Source organism: Dendrobium catenatum, unplaced genomic scaffold (genome assembly GCF_001605985.2).
Source record: "Dendrobium catenatum unplaced genomic scaffold, ASM160598v2 fragScaff_scaffold_586, whole genome shotgun sequence".
Lineage (NCBI taxonomy): Eukaryota > Viridiplantae > Streptophyta > Magnoliopsida > Asparagales > Orchidaceae > Dendrobium > Dendrobium catenatum.
In genome coordinates this window covers 308,989-331,981 of record NW_021319048.1, presented here as the reverse complement: position 1 = coordinate 331,981, position 22,993 = coordinate 308,989, and the positions used below count along the sequence as shown (strand labels likewise).

General features: G+C 33.9%; 2 protein-coding genes across 4 annotated transcripts; one reads left to right on the top strand and one right to left on the bottom strand.

Annotated features, from left to right (window-relative positions):
• The first annotated feature begins 4,340 nt into the window (after positions 1–4,340).
• Positions 4,341–9,091, top strand: LOC110115303 (YTH domain-containing protein ECT4). Its single transcript, XM_020848494.2, has 6 exons — positions 4,341–4,609; positions 5,792–6,203; positions 6,764–7,198; positions 7,582–7,794; positions 8,051–8,227; positions 8,748–9,091. The coding sequence occupies exons 2-6, from the start codon at positions 5,862–5,864 to the stop codon at positions 8,820–8,822; spliced, it is 1,242 nt and encodes a 413-aa protein (XP_020704153.1). The 5' UTR covers positions 4,341–4,609; positions 5,792–5,861; the 3' UTR covers positions 8,823–9,091.
• A 1,638-nt stretch (positions 9,092–10,729) lies between these two features.
• On the bottom strand, positions 10,730–20,965 carry LOC110115335. 3 transcript variants are annotated; one of them, XM_028694869.1, is made up of 5 exons: positions 20,657–20,965; positions 20,378–20,551; positions 14,991–15,197; positions 11,534–11,634; positions 10,730–11,458 (listed from the first exon to the last, which is right to left on the bottom strand). In XM_028694869.1, exons 1-5 carry the CDS (start codon positions 20,913–20,915, stop codon positions 10,970–10,972), a joined length of 1,230 nt encoding a protein of 409 aa, XP_028550702.1. In that variant the 5' UTR covers positions 20,916–20,965; the 3' UTR covers positions 10,730–10,969. The 3 variants fall into 3 exon arrangements, with proteins under 3 accessions (XP_028550702.1, XP_028550703.1, XP_028550704.1); XM_028694870.1 differs by having other exon boundaries at positions 20,378–20,545; XM_028694871.1 differs by having other exon boundaries at positions 11,214–11,462.
• Positions 20,966–22,993: the final 2,028 nt, after the last annotated feature.

Genomic DNA, 22,993 nt, shown 5'->3' with positions numbered 1-22,993 from the left:
ATTTTTTTTCAACGATAGAGCTTCGTGAAATTATTTATCCTTTAGCATAAGAGTTATATCATCATGGAATTGGAACCTTTCTCTTCCAAAATCCCAAGCTTATATATATATACACGCAATCACACAGCTTTTGCCCACAGTAATGCATTACTGGTCGCCTATAACAATCTAGTTTAATTTCATCTAGAAATAACTGCACATTAGGATTTAATTTATATTTATGGTCCATTTTTTTTTATTTTAAAATTTCCCTTGATGTTTATGCTAGGATTAACTATTAATTGAATGTTTATGTAAAATTTTTATCTTATTTGGATTTATTTGTTATAATCATAAAACCTAAAAAAATACCAGAGAAAGTAAGTTATAACCTTGTTATAATCTCTCTTCTTTGTCACTCTTTTCTCTCTCACTCTCTCCTTACTTTTCTTCTCAGGTGCACTGTTCTCAATGTCTAAACATTTAGAAAATATAAGAGAAAGTAAGTTATAACCCCCGAAGGACGAAAAACTTCAGAAAAAATAACTGTCCAGTCCATCTCGTAGTGTTGCGGTGTTTTGTCTCTATTTGACAATGCTGCAGCGCTTAGTCTCTATCTTGACCCACTGCTGTAGAAACTATATCTCCGATGAGCTTCGCCGGAGATGGGGAAGAAGAACAGAACAGAAAGATTCTAAAGTAAAAGCAAGATGAATATATTGGATAGTTTGAAAACATAGTACAGGTGCCTATATATAGGCTTGGAAGCTATAGGTGCAACGTGTACTCAAGCTATTGGTTCATGCTAAATAAGGCAAGGTAATTAATACAGTAATCATAATTAATTAGTTCTCTAACATCTCCCCGCAAACTGATGTTTCTTCCCTGAGCGTCAGTTTGGAACGAAGGTGTTTAAACCGCAGGGTAGGTAGAGATTTTGTGAAGATATCCGCGAGCTGGTCCACTGTGCTGATGGGTAGCACGCGAATGGTATTGCGCTGGATATGATCTCTGATGAACCTTTGATCGATCTCTATGTGTTTGGTTCGGGCGTGGAACACAGGGTTGTTGGCGACAACCACTGGGGTGCTTCTTCTTGTTCTAATTGGTGGTTGTTATTTGGATGTGAGATTTTGCTTTGCCCATTTCTTTTGTGTGGTCTATTGCTTGCTTCCTCCTTTGGATGGTCCTTGTCTGGCATCTGGGTGGTTGTAAAAAGCTTCTTGATAATGACTGAGGCCGCCTGGCTTTTATCTTCTTCACTGCTTGTTGTCTCTTCTCGGCTTATTTTGTATTGTAACTTTGGCTTTGTTCTTTCGTGGGCTTGATTATATCCTCCTTTTATTGTTTGGAATATTAATAAAGAGAAAATCTTTCCAAAAAAACTATCTTTTATATCTCTATATTCTTATGAAGTCATAAAAATCTTGTTGGCTATAGAACTACGTACCAGCATCGATCTAACATTGGACTAATAATGATGAAAACTCAGTGCCTCACAAAGATTTTTTTCAACGATAGAGCTTCGTGAAATTATTTCTCCTTTAGCATAAGAGTTAATATCATCATGAAATTGGAACCTTTCTCTTCCAAAATCACAAGCATATATACACGCAAGCACACAGCATTTGCCCACATTAATGCATTACTGGTCGCCTATAACAATCTAGTTTAATTTCATCTAGAAATAAGTGCACATTAGGATTTAATTTATATTTATGGTCCATTTTTTTGAATTTTAAAATTTCCCTTGATGTTTATGCTAGGATTAACTATTAATTGAATGTTTATGTAAAATTTTTATCTTATTTGGATTTATTTGTTATAATCATAAAACCTAAAAAGATACCAGAGAAAGTAAGTTATAACCTTGTTATAATCTCTCTTCTTTGTCACTCTCTTCTCTCTCACTCTCTCCTTACTTTTCTTCTCAGATGCACTGTTCTCAATGTCTAAACATTTAGAAAATATAAGAGAAAGTAAGTTATAACCCCCGAAGGACGAAAAACTTCAGAAAAAATAACTGTCCAGTCCATCTCGCAGTGTTGCGGTGTTTTGTCTCTATTTGACAATGCTGCAGCGCTTAGTCTCTATCTTGACCCACTGCTGTAGAAACTATATCTCCGATGAGCTTCGCCGGAGATGGGGAAGAAGAACAGAACAGAAAGATTCTAAAGTAAAAGCAAGATGAATATATTGGATAGTTTGAAAACATAGTACAGGTGCCTATATATAGGCTTGGAAGCTATAGGTGCAACGTGTACTCAAGCTATTGGTTCATGCTAAATAAGGCAAGGTAATTAATACAGTAATCATAATTAATTAGTTCTCTAACAACTGCGGCACCATATCTTTGCTCACTGTTATGCTCTGCTCTCTATCGTTCAGTGTTGGGGCGCTCGGGAACACAGCGCCAGGACCCCCAGGTATGCAGCACCGGGGCATTGTACAAAAGAAAAGAATTCAACTGTAAAGCACCCAAACCCCAGTGTATATGACAAATTTTGAGGCTCAAGATAACAAAATAATCATATTAATCAATACAATCAGATTCCACACATAACAGTTCATGAGTTTAGGATAAGATTAGATTTGAATGAATGAATATTTGAATTGTTCCTTCCTCATTTTCTTTCCTTCGTACCTTATCTAAATCCCTCTCAATCTCTCTCAATCTTTCTTTTTCTCAATTTCCTACTAATCCGGACTCCTATAGCGCTTTTAATCCCTTTACGGTCTTTTGAGTATATCTACCTACTAAGATATTTGTTGTATTCCATTAACCTTCTAAATTAATGAATATGGATAAAATGACAATTTATCTTTCTTGCATTAACTCTCCTCTTCAATAATTATATATGATATATCATTTAAAAATTATCGTGATCGGGCACGAATCTCGAGATAAATCAAGTTGGAAGCTTCCCAAAATTAAATTCGGGACCATATGAACTCCGTTTTCAACAAACTTATAGTCGTAATGAACATCTCAAAAAGACGAACCAAACGACACCAAATTCGACTCAATTCGATCCCAAATGGGCCCAAATCAAAGAATCGAAACATATTTGGAAGGTTTAAACCATAATTTGGATTACCAAATGTGACATGCTTAGAGTCAAATCGAGCGGCTCGATGAGACAAATCCAACGAGCCTAAGATCGCCAAATTCATTCGTATTGTCACCAAACTCCTCGATCATCGCCAGATTTCAACTCGACAGCCAATCGATGTCAGACTTCTGCCCGACAGCTGACCAACGCCAGACTTTTTTCTGACCGCCGACTGATGCCGGACTTACGCCAGACCTTCAATTGAAGCTGAATTTCCGCTCGACCACTAAACATTGCGTGATTTCTGATCCTCGCTCTTAACTAAATTTCAACATGACTGTTGATTATTGTAATTTGATCATCCTCAATTTCATGGATGAGTCAGCCACTTGTAAGCTAATCAAATAATGATTGAATCATTTCAATTGGGCGTGGCCCCGTAGTTTTTGCCTTTTCCAGAGTTTTCCACGTATTTCACTTTTCTTCTGTTTGTGTGATGGATATATATAGAACACTGAGTTTTATAAGTCATTATATAATTATTTTATCTTTTTCAAATCATTCAGCAAGCCATGATATTCATTGAAGAAGCAAAAAAATGTAATTACTTTTAAATAATTAGTATACTCTTCTATCTTAATGAATTTTTTGATGTTATTACTAATTTTGTAAGAATCATAAATATATGTAACAATACTAGTCTCAAAGTGTACTGCGTACCATTAATTTTACTAACTTATAATATTGAGAAAAAGTTATGGTCATAAGAGGGCATAAGGATTTAATTTATCTATTTAGGTTTTGTTTGATACAACTTTTTTACTATTTTAAAAAATAGTTTTTTATACAAAAAATTTTAGTTTATAAAATTTTTGTACTAAAAATAACTTTATAAAATAATAAAAAAATATCTCAAACGAAACCTTAATAAATGTGTCATGACATAACATTTGCTATGCAACCACCTTCTCCTCTTAATGCTTAGTTTGAGACATTTTTTTAGTATTTTCTAAAATAATTTTTTAATACAAAATTTTTTATTTTATAAGAGAATCAAAATATAAGAGAAAATTGACTTTAAATAACTTATAATATTTTTAATAGAAAAAATATCCCCATAATTTGTTTTTTTTTTTTTTAATATGTCTGAAAGTAGTTTATTTCATATTAGAAATTTAGAATACGAGGATCACTTCGTTAAAGTTTATGGTATATGTTCGATTATATGAACACAAATCTTGAAAAGATCGGAAGGCTACAAATTGGTATAACTTTTGCTTTACATCATGGTAGAAAACTTTCTGTTTAATTCGAAATCCCGACTCCCGAAGTGAAGCCTGTCCGCGAATGCGCATGAGGCTCTGCGGCCATTAGGTTTTCCACGCCCTCTTTCTTCCCATCCTTCCCCAGGACTTCAATCCAAAGCTCACCGGATAATATCGCCGCCGGCGAACTTCTCCTGCTCCGGCCTTCATAGTTCAGACGGCGGTGGAGTAGTAACTGCTGTCATTTGCGTCAGATAACACTTTCCCTTTCCTTTCGCCTCGGTATTTTTCTAGTCAACAGAACGCCGGCGCGTAAGTTAATTTTGATGATAAACGAGTGCTGCATTGCTAACGTTGTTCTTATTCTTGATAAACGATTGCATTTAAAGGCTTAGGGAAGAACTTTTTTTCGCTGTCAGGTCATCAACTTTTGATTGAACGCGGTGCGACTTAGGGGCTATTTTATTCATTTTTATATAGATAGAAATAATAATTTTATCTTTCGGATACTGTATGTTTGGTTTAATCTTATTTAATTAAAAAAGATTATGGTATGGGATGATTAAGGGTGATTACGATCTTTCTATTAACTATCATTTATTTTTGTCCACATGTCCTTACATCTAGATGTGGAAAGAAACCTAGCTCTTATTAAAAGGGGATTTGAATGTCGACCCAAATAAATTTATTATTTAAAGAATTGTCGACTCAAATAATTCTTATAAAATTATACAGTAAATTTCAGGTAATCAAATAGCTCCTATATCTATAATTTGTTTCACTGATTATATTTGACAATGTGTTTATGAAACCAGAATTGCAGTTTGTATGTAAGAATTTTCTTTAGGGATTGCAGCAATGTGTAAGGTTTTATAAATTAAGCTGGTTGGTTTTACAATTGGCTACAATTCACAATACTTTATAATTTTTCTAGTGGTGGAGAGCTGTATTATGTGGTTAAGCTGCCAAAGTTTGTTAATGCATTCAATTCTTTAACTAAGAATGTAGTTTTGGTTTTAGTTTGTTGTGTTCTGGCGAACAACTTCTTGAAACTTTCATGGATTCTAAAATTTATTCTTGTTGTGTTTTTAGTTTTTTCTGTTTCTGGAAATGGTTATTCTTGACATTCTTCAGGCATTGTATCAATCAGAAGGAACTAATAAGTAATGTAGTTTATTTTTCAGGAGAACTTACAGATGCTTATCTTTTAAATTCAGTAAAATCATTATGTGCCTTGAGAATGCTCTTGTTATGATAACAAATTTTCAATGGCATCTCTATGCTATATATCATAAAAAGATGTTATGTAAATCCACCATATCCTGATGTGCCTGCTCCTATTATATGTAATATGCCAAATTAGAAAATGTGTTGGAAATGTTTTAAATGTTGTGTGAAAAGCATTGGACTTGCTCTTTTTCTCTTTCCAGCCTGCTTTTCATGTCTTCATGGATTTGTATACTTTCGATTTTAATCTTTTGTTGGTCTTACCAGATGGTCTAGGAGGAGGCTCTTTCTCTTTTCTTATGCTTAGCCAGCAACATTAAGTGATTCTGAACAAATAATGGCTTCTAACGGACAATCTGTTGGTCAGGAGTCGTCACAAATATATGTTGTGAAAAAAATTTCCTCTGTTTCTGAAGCAATGCCTTGCTCAAAGAATTTAGAATCAGATACCGAATTTCCAAGAACTGAACTGGATTGTCTAAATGATTCAAATGCAAATGCTTCTTCCTTGAAACCTTCCACATCATCAAACCCAAAGGAGAAGTCAAATTTACAAAATTCTATGAAGATAAATGTTGCAAAGAATGGCATGGCTGGTACTGAGCAATTCATATCAAAATCCATCCAATGCAGTTCATCTTCGAACTTCCCTTGTCCACCTTTAGATTATGTTAATAAGGTATAAAAAAATGCAAATCTCGTTAAATTCTTTATGTTTCTTGTTTGTTAACATCGAAGCAACATTATTCATTTAATTTATGAGAAAATGAATATCCGCCCTGGTGTGGAAATTTCATTTATTGCATCAATCTTTTTGCTTTTGGTTGACTAACTATAATGCGATAAAAAGTATGACTGCCAATTTTATGTTTTTTATAGAAAATAATGTTCCTAGTTTGATTAGTTCAATGATTTTCATCTATAATTCTATATGTTTATGGAATCTGTATTATTTCTAGATTTTCACCATTCTGATTAATTAAAACTCTTTGCATGATTTAACATGCATTCCTTCTAATTAAGTGCTTACTTTATTCAAATTTTGATTACTTTTCTAATTTAATCTGTACAATCCATCGTGTTTATTTTAATGATATTTTTTTTCCGTAGGGGTGTTCTGATAAAAGTTATGATTTTGGCTTATGAATGGTGTGTTTACACCCATATCATATTTTTACAGCCGCAAACAAGAGGCATTTTTTGTTTTGAAGTTAACAATTTATCTGATTTTAAAATCAGTTTCAGGCTCCACGGCATAGTTCTGGTCAATATCCATTCAGAGATACCAAGGATTACCACACCTCAGGAAGGATACCCTCACCTTCTTATCAATCACAAGACAGGAATTTTCACGGCAACTTTGAACCTTCCACTGAATTGGTTCGTGGTCCTCGTGCCAACAGAATACACTTTCCTTCTTCTGCAGAGAAAAATGAACTAGGCCCATTAGTCAGCAGAGATAAATTTAACAAATCAAATTTCCAGATTAAGTATGAACAGGCAAAGTTCTTTATGATAAAGTCATTCTGTGAGGATGATATTCATAAAAGCATCAAGTATAATGTATGGGCGAGTACTCGTTATGGGAACAAGAAGCTGGAAGCTGCTTTCAAGGATGCCCAAGCAACAGTGAATGAGAATGGCCAGAAGTGCCCTGTCTTCTTATTCTTTTCGGTGAGTTTTGATAATGGTTTTCCTATATATCTATTGATATTTGAAAAGTTTTTTCAGTCCAAATTGATATCCATATCAGTTATATGAACTTATTTTTGCAATAATTTTACTTGAGTGCTGGAAGTTAGAGGTTGGATCAGGTTGTTGTGTCAGGTTACTTAACCTCACCACTATTATAACCTATATCCTACCAGCCTCTTGCTATTCCTTTGAATGGAGTTGTGTTATCAGAAATCTGAAGGAGTAGTTTAAGGATTTAATAAAAATTGTCTTCTATTCTGAATTTCTAGGCTTTAATTGTAATAATAGTATCATGAATTGCATATATGGCCTTCTTTTTTATTATTACTTTTTTTTAATTAAGGTAATTTTCTGAAATTCAGGTAAATGCAAGTGGGCAATTCGTAGGCTTGGCGGAGATGATTGGACCTGTTGACTTCAATAAGACCATGGAGTTTTGGCAAAAGGGCAAATGGAATGGTTTTTTTCCGGTGAAGTGGCACATGATAAAGGATATTCCCAACAAGTATTTTCAAAATATCAGGCTTGAAAACAATGATAATAAGTCTGTAACTTTCAGCAGAGATACACAAGAGGTATTGCTTACTTCTTTAGCACCAATGCTCTACTGTGCACTTGTTTATAACCTGCTATTTTCTGCTTTTTATCTATGTTTATGTAAAGAACATCCTTTATTATTGTTTTTAGTGGAAATGTTTTGGCAGTCAAATTTAAATTTTCCTGAACGAAACTCTTCTTGTGCTCTAGATAATTTTCATGAATTTTACTGTGATTATATATTTTCTTTCATCTTCTTCGACTGATTGAAGTTGATGCTGTTCTATCCTTTAGATTGGGCTTCCACAAGGTCTGAAAATGCTGCAATTTTTCAAGGGTTACCCATTGGCAAGATCGTTGCTGGATGATTATGACTTCTATGAACAAAGAGAGAAATCACTGAATGACCAGAGGAGAAGTCAGCAACAATTCTCGCAAACTGAAGCGAACATGGATCATCACATTTTTCCTGTATGTATTGCTTCTGCTCTTTTAACTTAAATATGAATGGCTTATACTATGGTATATTGTTATCATAATTTATAATTTTTCATTTTAGTGTTACTGTTGAGAAAATTCTATAAGATGGTGGTCAGACCTGCAATGCTTTATGGTGCCGAATGTTGGCCATTAAAACAGAAGCATAATACGAAGTTAAGTGTTGCAGAGATGAGGATGCTCAGGTGGATGAGTGGCTTTACTCTTAGAGATAAGATACGAAATGAGCATATACGTGAAAAGGTTGGAGTAGCGCCAGTAGAAGATAAAATTAGAGAGAGTCGCCTTAGATGGTTTACTCACCTAAAACGGCGGCCTTTTGATGACCCGGTTAGGAAAGTAGAGGTATTAGATTTGACTTATGTTAAGAAAGGTAGAGGTAGACCTAAAAAAACTTGGTTAGAAAATATTAGAAATGATCTTTCTTTATTAGATTTAAACGAGAATTTGACTTGCTGTGTTACTGTTGACTTGTGATTGTCAATCTTGGCAGGGACATTTGGAAACAGGATTTGGTCAGATGAGTATCTCAGGAAGCCAAAGACCTTCATATGGCCCTGGATCTTAATCAATCAAAATTCCTTGATATCCTTCTATCAACAATCATAAAGTGAACAATTTGTCTACTTTAATTTTCTGTTGAGTGGTCTTTATGAGCCTTTTATCAAAGTATTTTTGCTCAATCAATGTACCTTTCTGTCAGGTAATTTGATATGAGCCACTCTATGTAAGTTACTGCCAGGTTTTTTTATAGGAATCAGTCTCTAAAGCTTCTTATGCTCTCTGTACACAAAAATTAAATTGCTGGAAATGACTCGATAGATGATCTTATGGGTATCTAGCATGTCATCTGCCTTTTTTTTCGGTTCTATTTTACCTGCCTTAGTTCTATTGAATTTTTTGCAGGAAATTTTTTGGATCCGGATATTATGACTAATTTATTTATTGAAATAATTCTAAATTTATTGAATTTCTTGAAATTTATGCAATATAATTTTGTTTGATTATTTATGTATTATATTTTTTTCCTAAAATAGATTTAATAATTGTGATGTATTCTGATCAATTGTTTTGAATATATTTTTTCTTTTACTTGTACTAAAATCTACATAGTAACTGCAATAAGCCTAAAATTGAATTACTCACATAAGTCTAAAAAAATATCACGTGGATCGCTATTTTATCAAAAAAATTGTAAATGTTCTGAAGTCTTTAATGAAAACATATTTTAAATATAAATAAAGTATTATCTATATTTTTAGGAACGTCTACAGATTGGTTTATAAATAATTTTTTGAAGTATTTATATTATCAAAAAATTTGCTTGACCAAGCCTCAATCTTTATGTATATTGTAATTGAAAATCCTTGCAATTAAATTTAGGATCTTCAACATTTTGATGAGAGAAATGCAACTGCATGTAAAATGATCAAGCTTAAATTAAGTATTTAAATAATAGTTAAAATTTTTTAGATTTTAGTTAAAGAACTAAATGATCTTTAATTTTTGCATGTTTATGATTAACTCAAGCATTAATGAGATGAAATTAATGAAGTCAAAATTGTTCAATTTTAATATCATAGATGAGGGATGTTAGATGGAGTGTTTTGAGATTATAGTTAGATTTTTAAAAATGAAAGGTGAGTGAAATTGGAGAGGAAGAGAGAGCTCAAAGATTTTTTAAAGATCTACTAGACCACTAAGATCATCTCCAACGGAAAATTGTATTTTTCACTCCAAAATGCCGTGAAATTTAAAAATGTCTCGATTCATCTCCAATGGAACTCCATTTTGAGAAGGTAACGATCTTTTTTTTTTCTTTCGCGCACTTCTTGTCAAGTTCGGTAGACCGAGAAAAATAGCGATGATGAACAGTTCAACACCAATATTGGCGTCCTACTGTTCACCCGCATCGAAATAACGGAAGTTTCACCGTTCGGCTGGAGCTCGGAGGCGACGACATTCAAGCATTTGGAATTCCTTTGGAGATGCCCTAAAGTCGTTGATTAGTTGAAGCGCTCAAATCCTTTGTTGCAGGATTACAACTATATTCAATGGCATAATGGATTTTAAATCTAGAAAGAGCTTTGCAAGAGAGACAGAATAAATTAAAATCTCAATCTCTCTAAATTTTACTACTATTTATGCATAGCATATAATCGTAAATGCATCAATTAACATTGCCAGCGTCCAAAAAAAAAAACATCCGAGTGGAATTCCGATAATAACTTCTAATAAAGAAATATGACATTCTAAGATTTGATTAAGTCAAAACTCACACACATATCACATATATAAAACTTCAATTCAAGATCTCTTAGTTTATAGTCAAAGCTCCCAACTAACAGATTAAAACTTCGTTTGGGACGGCGTCTCTAACTATGATGACACTAATAAGCAGCAAAACTCGAATCTCGAATCCGAGATCTTCTAGTTCATAGCCAAAACGTGACCACCAACCCTAATTGCATCAAATAAGCTTAAAGCATGACCACCAACCCTAATTGCATTTGAAATACGCAAAGCAACGTAGCATTATAATACAGCACTGGCCAATTTAGTAAAAGCCACTAGAGATCTTAGTAATATATAATACAAATCGTCAATGCAGCAAACCTTCAGAAATTTAGCCATATATTAGCCAATACAACTTAAATTCCAAACTATGAAATTTTGATTCAGTTCACTACAGCAAGAGCCAACTGGTGCTAAGTTTTAGAGGTCATGAACACCATTTCGCCTCCTATTCACAAGAGATTGTTCCTTACTACTGGCGGTGAAATCCTGTAAATTGGTTACCAGCATATTATCTATCTTTTCATTAAGATTGCTTTCATCTTCTGCCTCATGAAGGTTCCTTCCAGAAGCTTCTTCCGTTTCAACTTGATTAGCTGAAGAACTCAAATCTAATACACTATTTTCCTCTTCAAAAGATATCAAATCCTTCATTTCATCAGTTACAAAATCTGCATCCAGCAATAAAACAGGTTCCTTACCATGAACTAGCCTTTCTAACCTGATATTTCTAAACACCACACGCATATAACCAAGGCTGAAGTTAATTAATCTAAACGACAGAAGATGAAGGGTTTTGGAGCTAGCAACTACGCTTCTGATGCCGGAGCAGAACATCAGTGCTGGTTTCCTCCGAGATATTTGGATATGATTCCATAAGCGGGGGATGCAGTGGCTCATGGAGGCTTCCTGTCTACAGATTTAGGTAAATAATATAAGAAACCTTAGTGATGCGCGATTACCAAAAGGAGAAAAGGCACTTACACTGGAACTTGAAATCAGAAATGGACGAGCCATGAATCCAAGTGTTAAACCACACAGCAAAGCCAATACTGCTATTGCGGATACAGAGATGGCTCCAAGTCCTGCAATTAAGGGCTCATCAATTCTTCAACATAAATCTACCAACACAAGACTTCACGTGCATTGGGCGATTTAGTTCTCGGAAAAGTTTATAGCATCGAAAGATTGCTGAAGTTTAGAATAATAAAAAATGCACTTGACTGATGGTCTGAAGCAGGCAAAATGGAGTCTTATTAAAACAAAAAACAAAAAAACATAAATTTATTTCGGATACTAATGTTACATAAAATGATATTATCAAATATATGAAATTTGGCTTAACCCATCAGATTTCTCTACTAGCTTGTGAGTAAATTTTGAATGAAAATCTTAATCAAACTATTTGGAAACATGATGTGAGCATGTGGCAAGATCTTCCTTGTATGGACTTAATAGTCCAACAATTACGGATTGTAGATTGGCAATAGAGACCTGCTGTTATGACCACCAATTAACAATAGGGAATGCAGATGGATTGTTAGGATGAGCTTTTCAAGATTTAATGAATTGTTACTAGCCTCCTAAAAATTTTTGGAGGTGGCTCATGATTTCTCATTATTGCCTCAACTCCTTCCACAACAACAGAAGGCGGTCGCTCGCCAACATGCAGGAATCCAAAATTGTTTCATATTTATTGGAGAGATGGGCATAGCAATGAATGAGTTCAAGATTTCCACACCATATTAATCTTAAGGTGCTTCTTCATTTGAATCAGCCAAGTTCACTCTAGAAATTAAACCCCCATCAGAATGCTCTTTCTTTTCTACAATAAATTAAAACATTTTAAATTCATCACACAAATGTATTGCTAATAATTATCAATTTCATATGCACTAAAACTATATATTATATATGTTCCACCACTTTTAAGCTCTTGTGCTCTAAAAAATTCCTCAATTATTCAAACTTTTTACTAATCTCATTTATCATTCATCATCGCCAAGTCATATATAAAATAGCACAAACTAAGATATATGCCTTAAAATATTTCTTTTAAGGTATTTTCAAAATGAATGCAAAAAGATGCATAACAATTTGATCATTGGCGCGATTCCAATATAACTCAAAAGTTTTTAGCAACTCCGCAACAACCGTTAATAATGATTATTGCTCTAACATACATATATTTAAGCATAAAATCAAGCTAGTGGCACTCAAGTATTTGCCTTTCCAAGATCCATATTGGCTGTAGATTCTTTCGCTAGCAATTGCTCCATAATAAGCATTCTTAGTATAAAATCAAAATCATTTTTTGATACTAACTAGATTTTTCAAAGTCAATACTCTAATAGCCTCTCTCTCCCTTCATTGTGTGATTTTAGTTTAGTTACCGCATATACCAAAATCAAGAATATACACACCGTTCTTAAAAAATGGTGCTATAATCAAGAATATATACACTGTTCTTAAAAACTGAAGCAAAAATGCTTCTTTAAGGATGACATGCTATTTGCTTTTAAGACTTGGTCAAGAAAAAAAATTAGCCAATCTTCAGCTTTCATATCTCTATAAAATCTGTATCTTATCCAAAGCTATAAATTGTTTAAAATTGTGCGATATGAGGCTCTCCTTAGCACAATTCTAGTGAAAAACGCATCGAGGCTTATGCCTCAAACTTTTTTTATGAGGCTTGTGCCTCAACTTGGCTGAGGCCCACCACGCCTCGCCAATGTGAGGCTGACACCTCATCCTATTTATATATATTTTTATTTAAACTTACCTAAATCTTAAACTAAAGCTCCAAACAAATTATGCTTTAATGCACCCACAAGCTACAACAACTTCCTCTCGACTGTCTTGACCTCCAGTCCTTCGTTTTCTTCATAGTCACCACAGTCGTAGCTATCGGGGATCACTTGAAACCCCACATCACCACCACCTCCTCTAAAATTTAGAAGTATAAAAAATCATTTTTAACATTTGTAGTGACTTAACGCAATTTTTTATTTTGAGGCTTACGCCTCAAAACGCCTTGCCTCACGAAGAAAAATTATCTCAATACTCAATTACGCAATTTTAAACCTTGCTATAAATAGATGCATCTTTAAGATTTCATTAAGAAGAAATTTAACCAAAATATTTTCAAATATCTCCTAGCTCACATAAGTATCTTATCAAGACCTATAGCATAATTTATGCATTTTTTTAAAGGCAATTCTAGTGTGCTTTTTTTAATAGTAAATCTACAATAAACTTTATGATTCCGCTTATTTTGCTTTCCATAAAAAGATTTCTTCCTTACAACTTCCATTTGCTAACTAAGATCATATCAACTTCACTTTTTATAAAAAAAATAATTTAATCAAACTAAACTCCTTTTTTCAAATCTGGACTATGATAGGAAATACTTGATTTCAAGTAATTCCTACCCAAATCTGAAGTAAAACGAGAAGAAAACTGCTGTTTTCAGCAGAGGACAGCAGCCAAACACAGCGAGAAATTGCGAGAAAACTGAGAGAAAACTCAAGAAGAAACTTGGATTCCACTAGATGATGAATAAATTAGCAAGATACAAGAGATCCTCAATTCGAGAGGAGGATTGTCTCTCCCAAATCTCTAGACAAGGTGGTCTAGAGCCCAAGCCTCCAAGAAACCCTAATTTCAATCAACCAAAACATGAAGAATCCCTAATTCCCTCGTATACTTTAATACCCCAACCTTCCTAATACAATTTCCCTCCCAAAACCTCTTCTCTCCACTCCATTTGAATTTCCCCTTCATTACATTAATGGGGCCCGCTCCTTTTGAGCGGAACAGGTAGACGAGGCGGAATACTTCCGCCTCATATAAACCAGCGGCCCTTGGGCCGGCTGGTTCTGGACCGGTTCCAAGTGAACCGGTCTAACAGACTACTTTGCATCTATTTTTTCCCTTGCTTAAAGCCTTCTATATAAATAATTCAAAGTTGTGGCTTTGACTTAGCTAACTTCCATTAAACTCCTAACTTTCTTATAATTATTATAAATCTCCGTTATATTTAAATTTTTAACACTTCAAAGTGTATTTCTGTCTTAACTCTTATGATAACCTTTTTTTTTTTTCTCCACTTGTGTAAATCTATTTTTGCTCTTTCTTAAAATTCTGTCAATTCTGTGAAATCGATATTCTAGAACTTCCATTGAACAATAGGTACAGTATTCACTATAACAAATATTGGGTTGTGAGAAAAGCTCAAAAATCTAACAACTAGGGCCTTTGGTGTAAACGCCAACATACAGATCCAAAACTGGAAAGGCCAATAAATAACACAATAGAGGAACAAACTAAACGAAGTACAAAAAAAGGATGTCTTAAATGGTATTTTAATTTCAATAGTAGTTTGCAAGAAAAGAAGGAAATTTCTTGAGAAGTGCCACTAAAATGATGGAAAATATAGCACCTTGACTTGATAGTGGTTTTTCTACACAGTCCTCTGGTTTTAAATTCATCTGGCGAATCATTCTGCTTCCACGATCAGAAATTAATAAGGAGCACATCTTAGGCATGAAAAGTATGTCAAAATTTTCTGAAAAAGTTGCATTTTGAGCAGGCCCGTCCGTATGACCTGCTTTCTTCGAATAGCCACCAGCAATTGTGGTGGTCAAACCTAAAATCAGAAAATAAAAAAAAAGCATTAAGGAGATTGGCATAAAAATGATAATTAGTAATCAGATTTTTCTTCTAGCCAGCAAAATCAGAGAATATAAAAGGAAATTCATGTAGCCGTCCACTCATTTCATGGAAATGAACAAGAGAAACTAGAATCTTCGAAGCAGTTAGTATGGCGTAGAATATCTTCTTTTTCTTCTTTTTCTTCTTTTTTTTCTTTTGTACCTTCCCTAAAATTCTTACACTAAATTAAAAATAAACAAGCATTACTGTAGAACCAGTCATTATTCTCGTTGCATGCAAAAGAGAAATTTTAATCAAATTAACTATGAAAAATTGTCTACATGAACAATTAGATAAGTAAAATAAATGGATGAAGGTATAGTACTTTTTAGTGGAGAGAGAGAGAGAGTGCAGCAGCCAGCAGATCAAGAAACATAGGAGAAGACTCTGACTCTTTGTAAGTGCTCTTTGTTGTATTTGTGTTAGAAAGCAAACTTATTATTATTGAATAAAAAAACTTATTGATGCTATTTTTTTAATTAAAATCTGCAGGTTAAAGCTCTCTAAATTTTTTACTTTTATAATGTAGAAATATTGTTGGAAGCTTAAGTTATACTGATAGGAAATACTTGAGTTCACAAGTAACCCTAAGGGTAAACTTGAGTTCTCAAGCAATCCTAACACCAAACGAAGAGCAAACAGCAGTAAATCTGCTGTCCACAGCAGAAAAACAGTAAAAACACAAGAAAATCTGAGAGAAAACGCAAAAAAAAGCTTGTATTCCACTAGTCGATGAATAAAATAGCAATATACAATTGATCCTCAATTCGAGAGGAGGATCGATCTCTCCCAAATCTCTAGACGCCGCTAGAGCCCAAAGAAAACCTAAATCTAAGAAATCTCAAATTTCAGCCAAATTCAAGATGATCAAACCCTAGGAAAATCTACTATCTGTGAGAATTGCAATCTTTAGTTTAAGTAAGTTTATATTTTTTAACCATCACATTTGGATATGATGAAATCAAATATTTTAGTATTAATTTTATTAAATAGTTTTTATTTATATCAGATATGAAAATATATTTTAAAAGAAAAAGTGAAGCAAATATACGTGAAAATATAAGCTGTGATAATAATGCACAATTCAAACAAGCTAATTTAAAACTCAATTTTGATAAAATCCCTACACATCCCGAATTAAATAAAAAAAAATTATCATCATACCAATTAGAGGGATACAATGAGATAATATTATTTGCAAAAAGGACAATATCAACCTCGAGATCATGATTTTCCACAAACTCTATATAGAAGTGAAATAGTGAATCACAAAAATTTAATCTCGTATGGTTTGATGAACACAAATGTTGGTTAGAGTATAGTGTTACAAAAGATGTTTGTATTGTTATCTCTATAGACCTGAGATTGGAGAGCAAACTAATGGTGATAGTGATGTAGGACTACGTGCAAAGGCAAATGCAATTGATCATGAGTAGAGCTTTGCAATTAATTAATCTTCTCACGTTTCTTAACAAAGTTTTAAGCCAACAAGATAGTGATTAATCTTAGGCAATCAATTACATAAGAAAATATTAGGATCATAAAATAGTCACATCAATTTAGACCATGCTAATGTGAGGCTTTCAAAAGAGAATCCCCAATTTAATAATTAGAATAGTCACTATAAGGATCCAGTCACTTACACTCTTAATTTGGAGCTATGCGGATAGATCTTCATGGTTAAACGATGTCATGATTGAAGGAGTATTAGAAGGAGCGAGGAAGTGAGAGAGTTTACCCACAAAGTAGAAGATATGAAGCAACGGCGGTAGTGTTGGTTGTTTCTGAAAGAAGAGCGGCAATATGACTTCTTCTCTCAAGTCCAGACAGTAATCTAGCACCTTTCGGAAGTGTAGGCAACAAACGAACAAGTTCTGGACATCTGGACGGCAAGTTAACTCGTGCTGGAAAGTTCTGGACAGCACACTAGAAGAATCTAGATAGCGAGACAGCAGCTAACTCTCACTGGAATCTCTGTACAGCAAATCAGAATGTTCAGGAAATCTGGACAGTAGTCTTGAGGGGTCAAAATCCTGGAGTAGCAGCATTAGGAGCAACCATGGGGTGAGGAATTTATCCTCAGGTTAAAAATGTGAGTAATTTAGAGAAATAATTAGAAAGGAGAGAGTGGGGCAGGCGGCTAGCTTGAGTTGGGGTAAGTGATTTGGGAAATTTAGGAGCTTACCAAACACATATTATTAGTAAAGTAAATAGGAGTTAAGCAAAGTTTCAAAAGAGGGAAGGGGAAGAGGGTGGGGCCGGCGGCTTGCATGAGTGGGAAATATTGAATTTGGGTATTAAAGACTTGCTAATTCGAGAATACTAATTAGGGAAAGAGAAATTATGGCAAGGATCTATTTGAATTCAAATTGGCATGATTGATGGCTTTCATATTACAACTCATCTTATTTTAGGAAAGGAGTTTCAAATTCAAATTTGATTTAAATCTGAAATTTGACTTGCCAAATTTACAATGAGTTAAATTAAGAAAGTATTGAGTACTAGGCTTTGGAAATTGGAGCCAAGTGGAAGGATGATAGCCGGCAGCTAAGTGGGGAGGTGGAGCCGACGGTTTGGATAGGTGGGTTTTCTCGGCCAAGAAAGAAAAAAGGAGAGGAGTGGGGGTTTTGGCCAAGGAGGGAAAAAGGAAAGGAGTGTTGGGTTAGCGGCTTGGTGGAGGGATTTGAGAGGATGGGTCGGCCGAGCAAGGGAAAGAGAGGAAAAGGGGAAGAATTGGCGGTAGAGACGAACCACGAGCTAGGCACTTCCTGTAGCTAGTGGGTAGTACTTTTCCCTTACCTAGGGACTTCAAACTCTCCAAGAGTTCTCACAAAAACTCTTGGAACTCACCAAGAGACAAGTGCAAGAATTTTTCTTCATAATATTCATCATCCCCAAAAAGAAGATGAGGGGGATATAAATAGCCAAAATACAATAGCAAATCAAATGACAAAAGTGCCCCCTAGGGTCACATAAACCTACTCCCTCAAGTGAGGGTAAAAACGAAAAAATATGCATAAATAAATCAAATATAAATAATAACTCAAAAATAAAGTGGTCTAATCGTGTCCGTCGATCTCCGATTCCTTCTCTGACAAACTTTCCACAGTCGGATGTCCTAATCAGATAGTTTTGACACAAAAAGATTTAAGAATTCGAAAAATAACGATATATTTCAAGTTCATACTGGTAAAGTCAACAACGCTCATAATATTACTTGGAGTAAATACGAAGATTTAATAAATCAAAACCTTGATATTAGATTGGCTTTTGAAAGACCTTTTGGATCAAGTTTATGATGCTTATAATTTACTTTGTTAACAATCAAGTGTTTCACTCAGAGCATTCACTTCTTTAGAGTTTGATACATTTAGAAAGGGGTCACTCCAAGTATGTCAAGTGCATCAGTCTAACAACCAAAAGACCAATGGAAACCTTCTTTCTTTTATGTTTGCAACTAAATGTTAAAAAATGGATACCTTCTTTTTCAAAAATACCCAATGGAAAACTACAACTGATGGTCAGAGGATATCAGAAGAACAGCGTGACAAGAAAAAAAAAAATCAAACATCCACTGGGTTTCATATTAGCAAAACAAGTGCTACAGTATTTACAGCACTTTCTTTTTTTAAGGTTCTAATAAAAAGTAAATGAATTTCAAACATCCAAACTTATCTCATCATCAGTATATTTTCTGCTTTGAATAAATTTTAATTTAAAGCAACTAGAACTTCTAATAAAAGATCTTTTTGGAGTGCATAAGTTGACAAACATTTATAGTATATCCTATATGCCATCTGCTCATATATAAGCAAGGTCTTAAGTAGTGTAGAAAACCCAACAAAACATGGTCCACATCAAAATCAACAAACCAGTTGCATATCACAAAAAAAAACATCAACTAAATATTCTGCAGCTCAACACACCTAAGTGAAAGAGGTAAATTAAAAATAAAATCAGATTAAGAAGTTTTGCTTCACATTACACGTTTCAAAAATACTGATATTACAAGTTTAAGTTACAACTTTATCAACTAAAAATAAACTCAGTTCATCAAGTTCATGACTACTTAGCAGACTAATTATCCCATCCAATATGTAATTCATTAGATTAGGTTCTCATGTGGGGGTTTGTAGAGCACCATAGTTGCAAGAGAGGCCACATAACTAATCTAAATAGCTGAATCAAATTAGATCACTTGAGAGGAGCAAATATTGCATGTTAAATTGACTTGACAAAGCTTTATTTAATGTTCAGGGTAAAAAAAGAGCAAAAAAAGGCATAAGAGCATATCCTAATATGTTCTCTCACATCAAAATAACAAAGATTATGTAGCTCTTGTTCCTTCTCTACCCCTCTCTCCCTCACTCTACTTTCATCTTCACCTCAAGCTAAAACCTTAAATTCCACCCTTGGGCTATATAGTTATAGTTATATGTAAAAGAGTGTATAGGCTGTTTGAGGTGAAAAGTATCGAAAGTTAGTGATGTACGATTCAAGGAATATCGGCTCCATTCCGGATATCCAACATGGTAGCTATCAGTTACACAGCTGAACAAAAAAAGACTGGTGTAATAAATGATATAGTGAATTTCTGATCAGGTCATTAATTGCAAAAACCTCCATGGATTAATTGAGGTATCACATCACCAACTCTATTGCCTAAATCCTATCAACTTAAGCTAATAGCTGAGAGCAGGGTTGGGGACAAGGGAATATAATCGACATAATTACTACTTTCTTGAAGGGACCAGAGTGAGAACAAATCGTTTTTGTAAGACCAGACTTCTTAGCCTGATATATTTGTACACTCATTTCTCTCTGAACATCCCACAAAGCTTTCTTCAGATAATTCAGCACATTGATATACCTCTCCAAAGTTACCTAACTGAATTTGTTCATTTCTAACTATCTCTGGTAGTTATATAGTCTATCTCACAATTAAGATACTATTCCGCCTCAAAACCTTCCGGGTCGACCTAGGATATGTACTTTCTCCAGAAAATAAACAAAAAAGGAAAAAATAATCCAAAAGGCAAGGAAATAAAGGAAAGTAAAGACAGAAAAGGAGCAAAATACTTTATCCAATTTCCAGCCAATACAATAAACTCTTACCAGAAAAGCCGTTAATCTTCCGGATAACATGATTGATCCGGTCCGCCACATAGACATTATCATTATTATCAACGGTGAAGCTCCGAGGCCGATTAAACATGGCAGAAATTGCATCACCATCAGCGAATCCAGCAGTTCGCTTCCCGGATAGCAACCTAAGCCCGCTCTCTGCACCTAACATTGAATGAACAAGAAAAAAAAAAAAGGAGAACCCTACCCTAGCCCTAACGATCTAAAGCAAAACAACAACAAGAACATAAATAAGAACCAATGACCAACCTTGGGATACGGGAAGTTCTAGGGAGTAGAATGAAGAGTTAGTAGAGTCGAGGAGGAGGAGGAGATTAGGCGAGCGGTTGAGGGGATGGAGGGCGAAGGGGTGGACGCCATGGCCATTGATGCCGCCGGAGGGGAGGGGTTTGTTGAAGTCGAGGACTGTGGAGATAGAGTAGCCTGACTCCAGCACAAGCTCCGACGAAACTAGGGCTCCGGAGAGTGTCAGGAGGTAGAGTGGAAGTAGGAGTCGTCGGGTCGACATCTCTGAGTTAGGAATCCGATGAAAGAAACCTGCGAAGCAATATATATATATATATAGAAAGAGAGAAATTTTCATTTATAGAGTGTGTGAGGAGAGAAATTATTATGTGTCGAGTCCCAATGTGAAGAATATATTTTTTTTTTTTTTGGGGAAATTTGGGGCCATAGCCCATATATTACTGTAAAAAAAGAAGATAATACAAGAAAGAACCAACATAAGCAAAATAACAAAGCTTATGAAGGCAAAACAGTAAAAAAAGGACAACTATACCACCCATACTCCACAAAAATCAGTAAAAAGCCAAAAATGTGGTATAAGAACAAAATTGTGAAGAGACCAGTCATAATATATACACTCATATATCTAGATGGTTCTTTCCATCGAAACTCTGCACGAAATAATTTCTTGTATAAGCTAAAGCAAGTGCTGTCTTCTCTGAGTCTTTGCGATCACTGACGTGCGGACCTCAACGTTTGTAGGTCATTTGACTGGTACATATCTCCTATATAACTTGTATATAGGATACATGCAAGTCGTATAATTTGTATACATTAAAGTTCGAACACAGCCAGACTCCGCACCTGCTAATTTTTCCCGCAGTGGACCACAACGATGATTTTTTAATTTTAAAGGGGAAGAGCCCATTAATTTTCTTAATGTATTTAAATTTTCAACTTTGCATTATAATAAATTATTAGAAAGAATGTCTTAGCTTATTCTAAGCGCATTTGAACATCTTTTCAGTGTTACTTTTATTATTTGATCATAATTTTTTTTTAAATGTTCATTTGAAAGCTTGCATGTTTGGGATCTATAGAGGATTTGCTATCATTAATCAGCAAGAATATGTTTTCTTCAACATATTATAGTAGGATTTGTATAAATATCAAGATGATTTTATACACTTTTCTGAAGTTAGATATTAACTTATGCAAATTAAAGAAAAGTTTTCAATATTTTATTCTAGATTTTTTAAATTTCAATTTTAACAAGTTTGCAGTCAAATTGATCAGCTTAAAGAGTGAGATAAATCAAGAACAACAAAAGTGATCCAACCCAAATCCAAATAAGTCAAAATCAAACACATGAAATATAGTTAGAATTTTTTAGATAGAGAAATAAATGATCTCCAACATTAATATGTTTATAATCAATTTTACCGTTTCGATAAAACGAGTGAAACGAAACCATTAATTTTCCTTAATCCTAACTTCATTATGGCAATGTAAATTCTAAAAAATGATACTTTATCAAGAAAATCAATACATGCCTTATGTTAGAGTGTTTGGGATTTTAGATATATTTGAAACATTAACACTCAGCCACATCATAGCTGGTAGGCTGTCATTGGCCGACCATAGTCACTAGATCAAAATCATCGGACCACTAACACTCAACCACACACATCCAAATGTCGCTCATTCCTTACCGGTTATATAAGATTTTCTATTAGCCACTCGTATTCTTATATGTAGTTTTTACTTTTTTTTTTTCTTTGTCAAAACTGTTCTTCCTTTTTATCAATATACATATTTATTTTTTTTAAATAAATATTAAAGTATTTGCCTTTTAAAGACTTGTTATTGTATGATTCATTTTAATATATTTCAATCTGAAAAGAGAAAGACAATCCTCAATTTAAAAATATTTATTATTAATTTATTTCAAAATAAATATGATAATTGATATTAACTCCTCTATGCTAAAAGATAAAGTGGTCATGCATGTTAGATAATAGTGGGTAAATGGATAAGGATAATTTTCCTTAGAATACATATGATGAGTTTATGATTATTTTATGTATCAATAAGTTTTTAATGGCATTTGTAAAGTGATAAAAGGTTGCCAAATTTAACCCTCCTGCAATGAGATCGTATTTTTCTTAATGGGGTATCGATAAAACAATCAAATACTTTTGAGTAAAATTATAGTCTACTTATGCAATGATAAGTTAACATAATTTTAGAGATAATAATAGTATAATAAAATAACACAAAATATATATTTAATATGATTACCATTTAAATTTGAATCACAAATTATTATATACACCAACTATAGGACGTCCTGGCATATTA

Excerpts from the sequence above, each read along its gene's own strand:
- LOC110115335 (XM_028694869.1), bottom strand. The coding sequence starts at position 20,915 with ATGTCGACCCGACGACTCCTACTTCCACTCTACCTCCTGACACTCTCC. Across the intron at positions 20,552-20,656 it reads AGAACTTCCCGTATCCCAAG|GTGCAGAGAGCGGGCTTAGG; the intron begins GTTGGTCATTGG and ends ATTCAATGTTAG. Across the intron at positions 15,198-20,377 it reads GAAGATTAACGGCTTTTCTG|GTTTGACCACCACAATTGCT; the intron begins GTAAGAGTTTAT and ends TTCTGATTTTAG.
- LOC110115303 (XM_020848494.2), top strand. The coding sequence starts at position 5,862 with ATGGCTTCTAACGGACAATCTGTTGGTCAGGAGTCGTCACAAATATAT. Across the intron at positions 6,204-6,763 it reads CTTTAGATTATGTTAATAAG|TTTCAGGCTCCACGGCATAG; the intron begins GTATAAAAAAAT and ends TTTTAAAATCAG. Across the intron at positions 8,228-8,747 it reads TGGATCATCACATTTTTCCT|GGACATTTGGAAACAGGATT; the intron begins GTATGTATTGCT and ends CAATCTTGGCAG.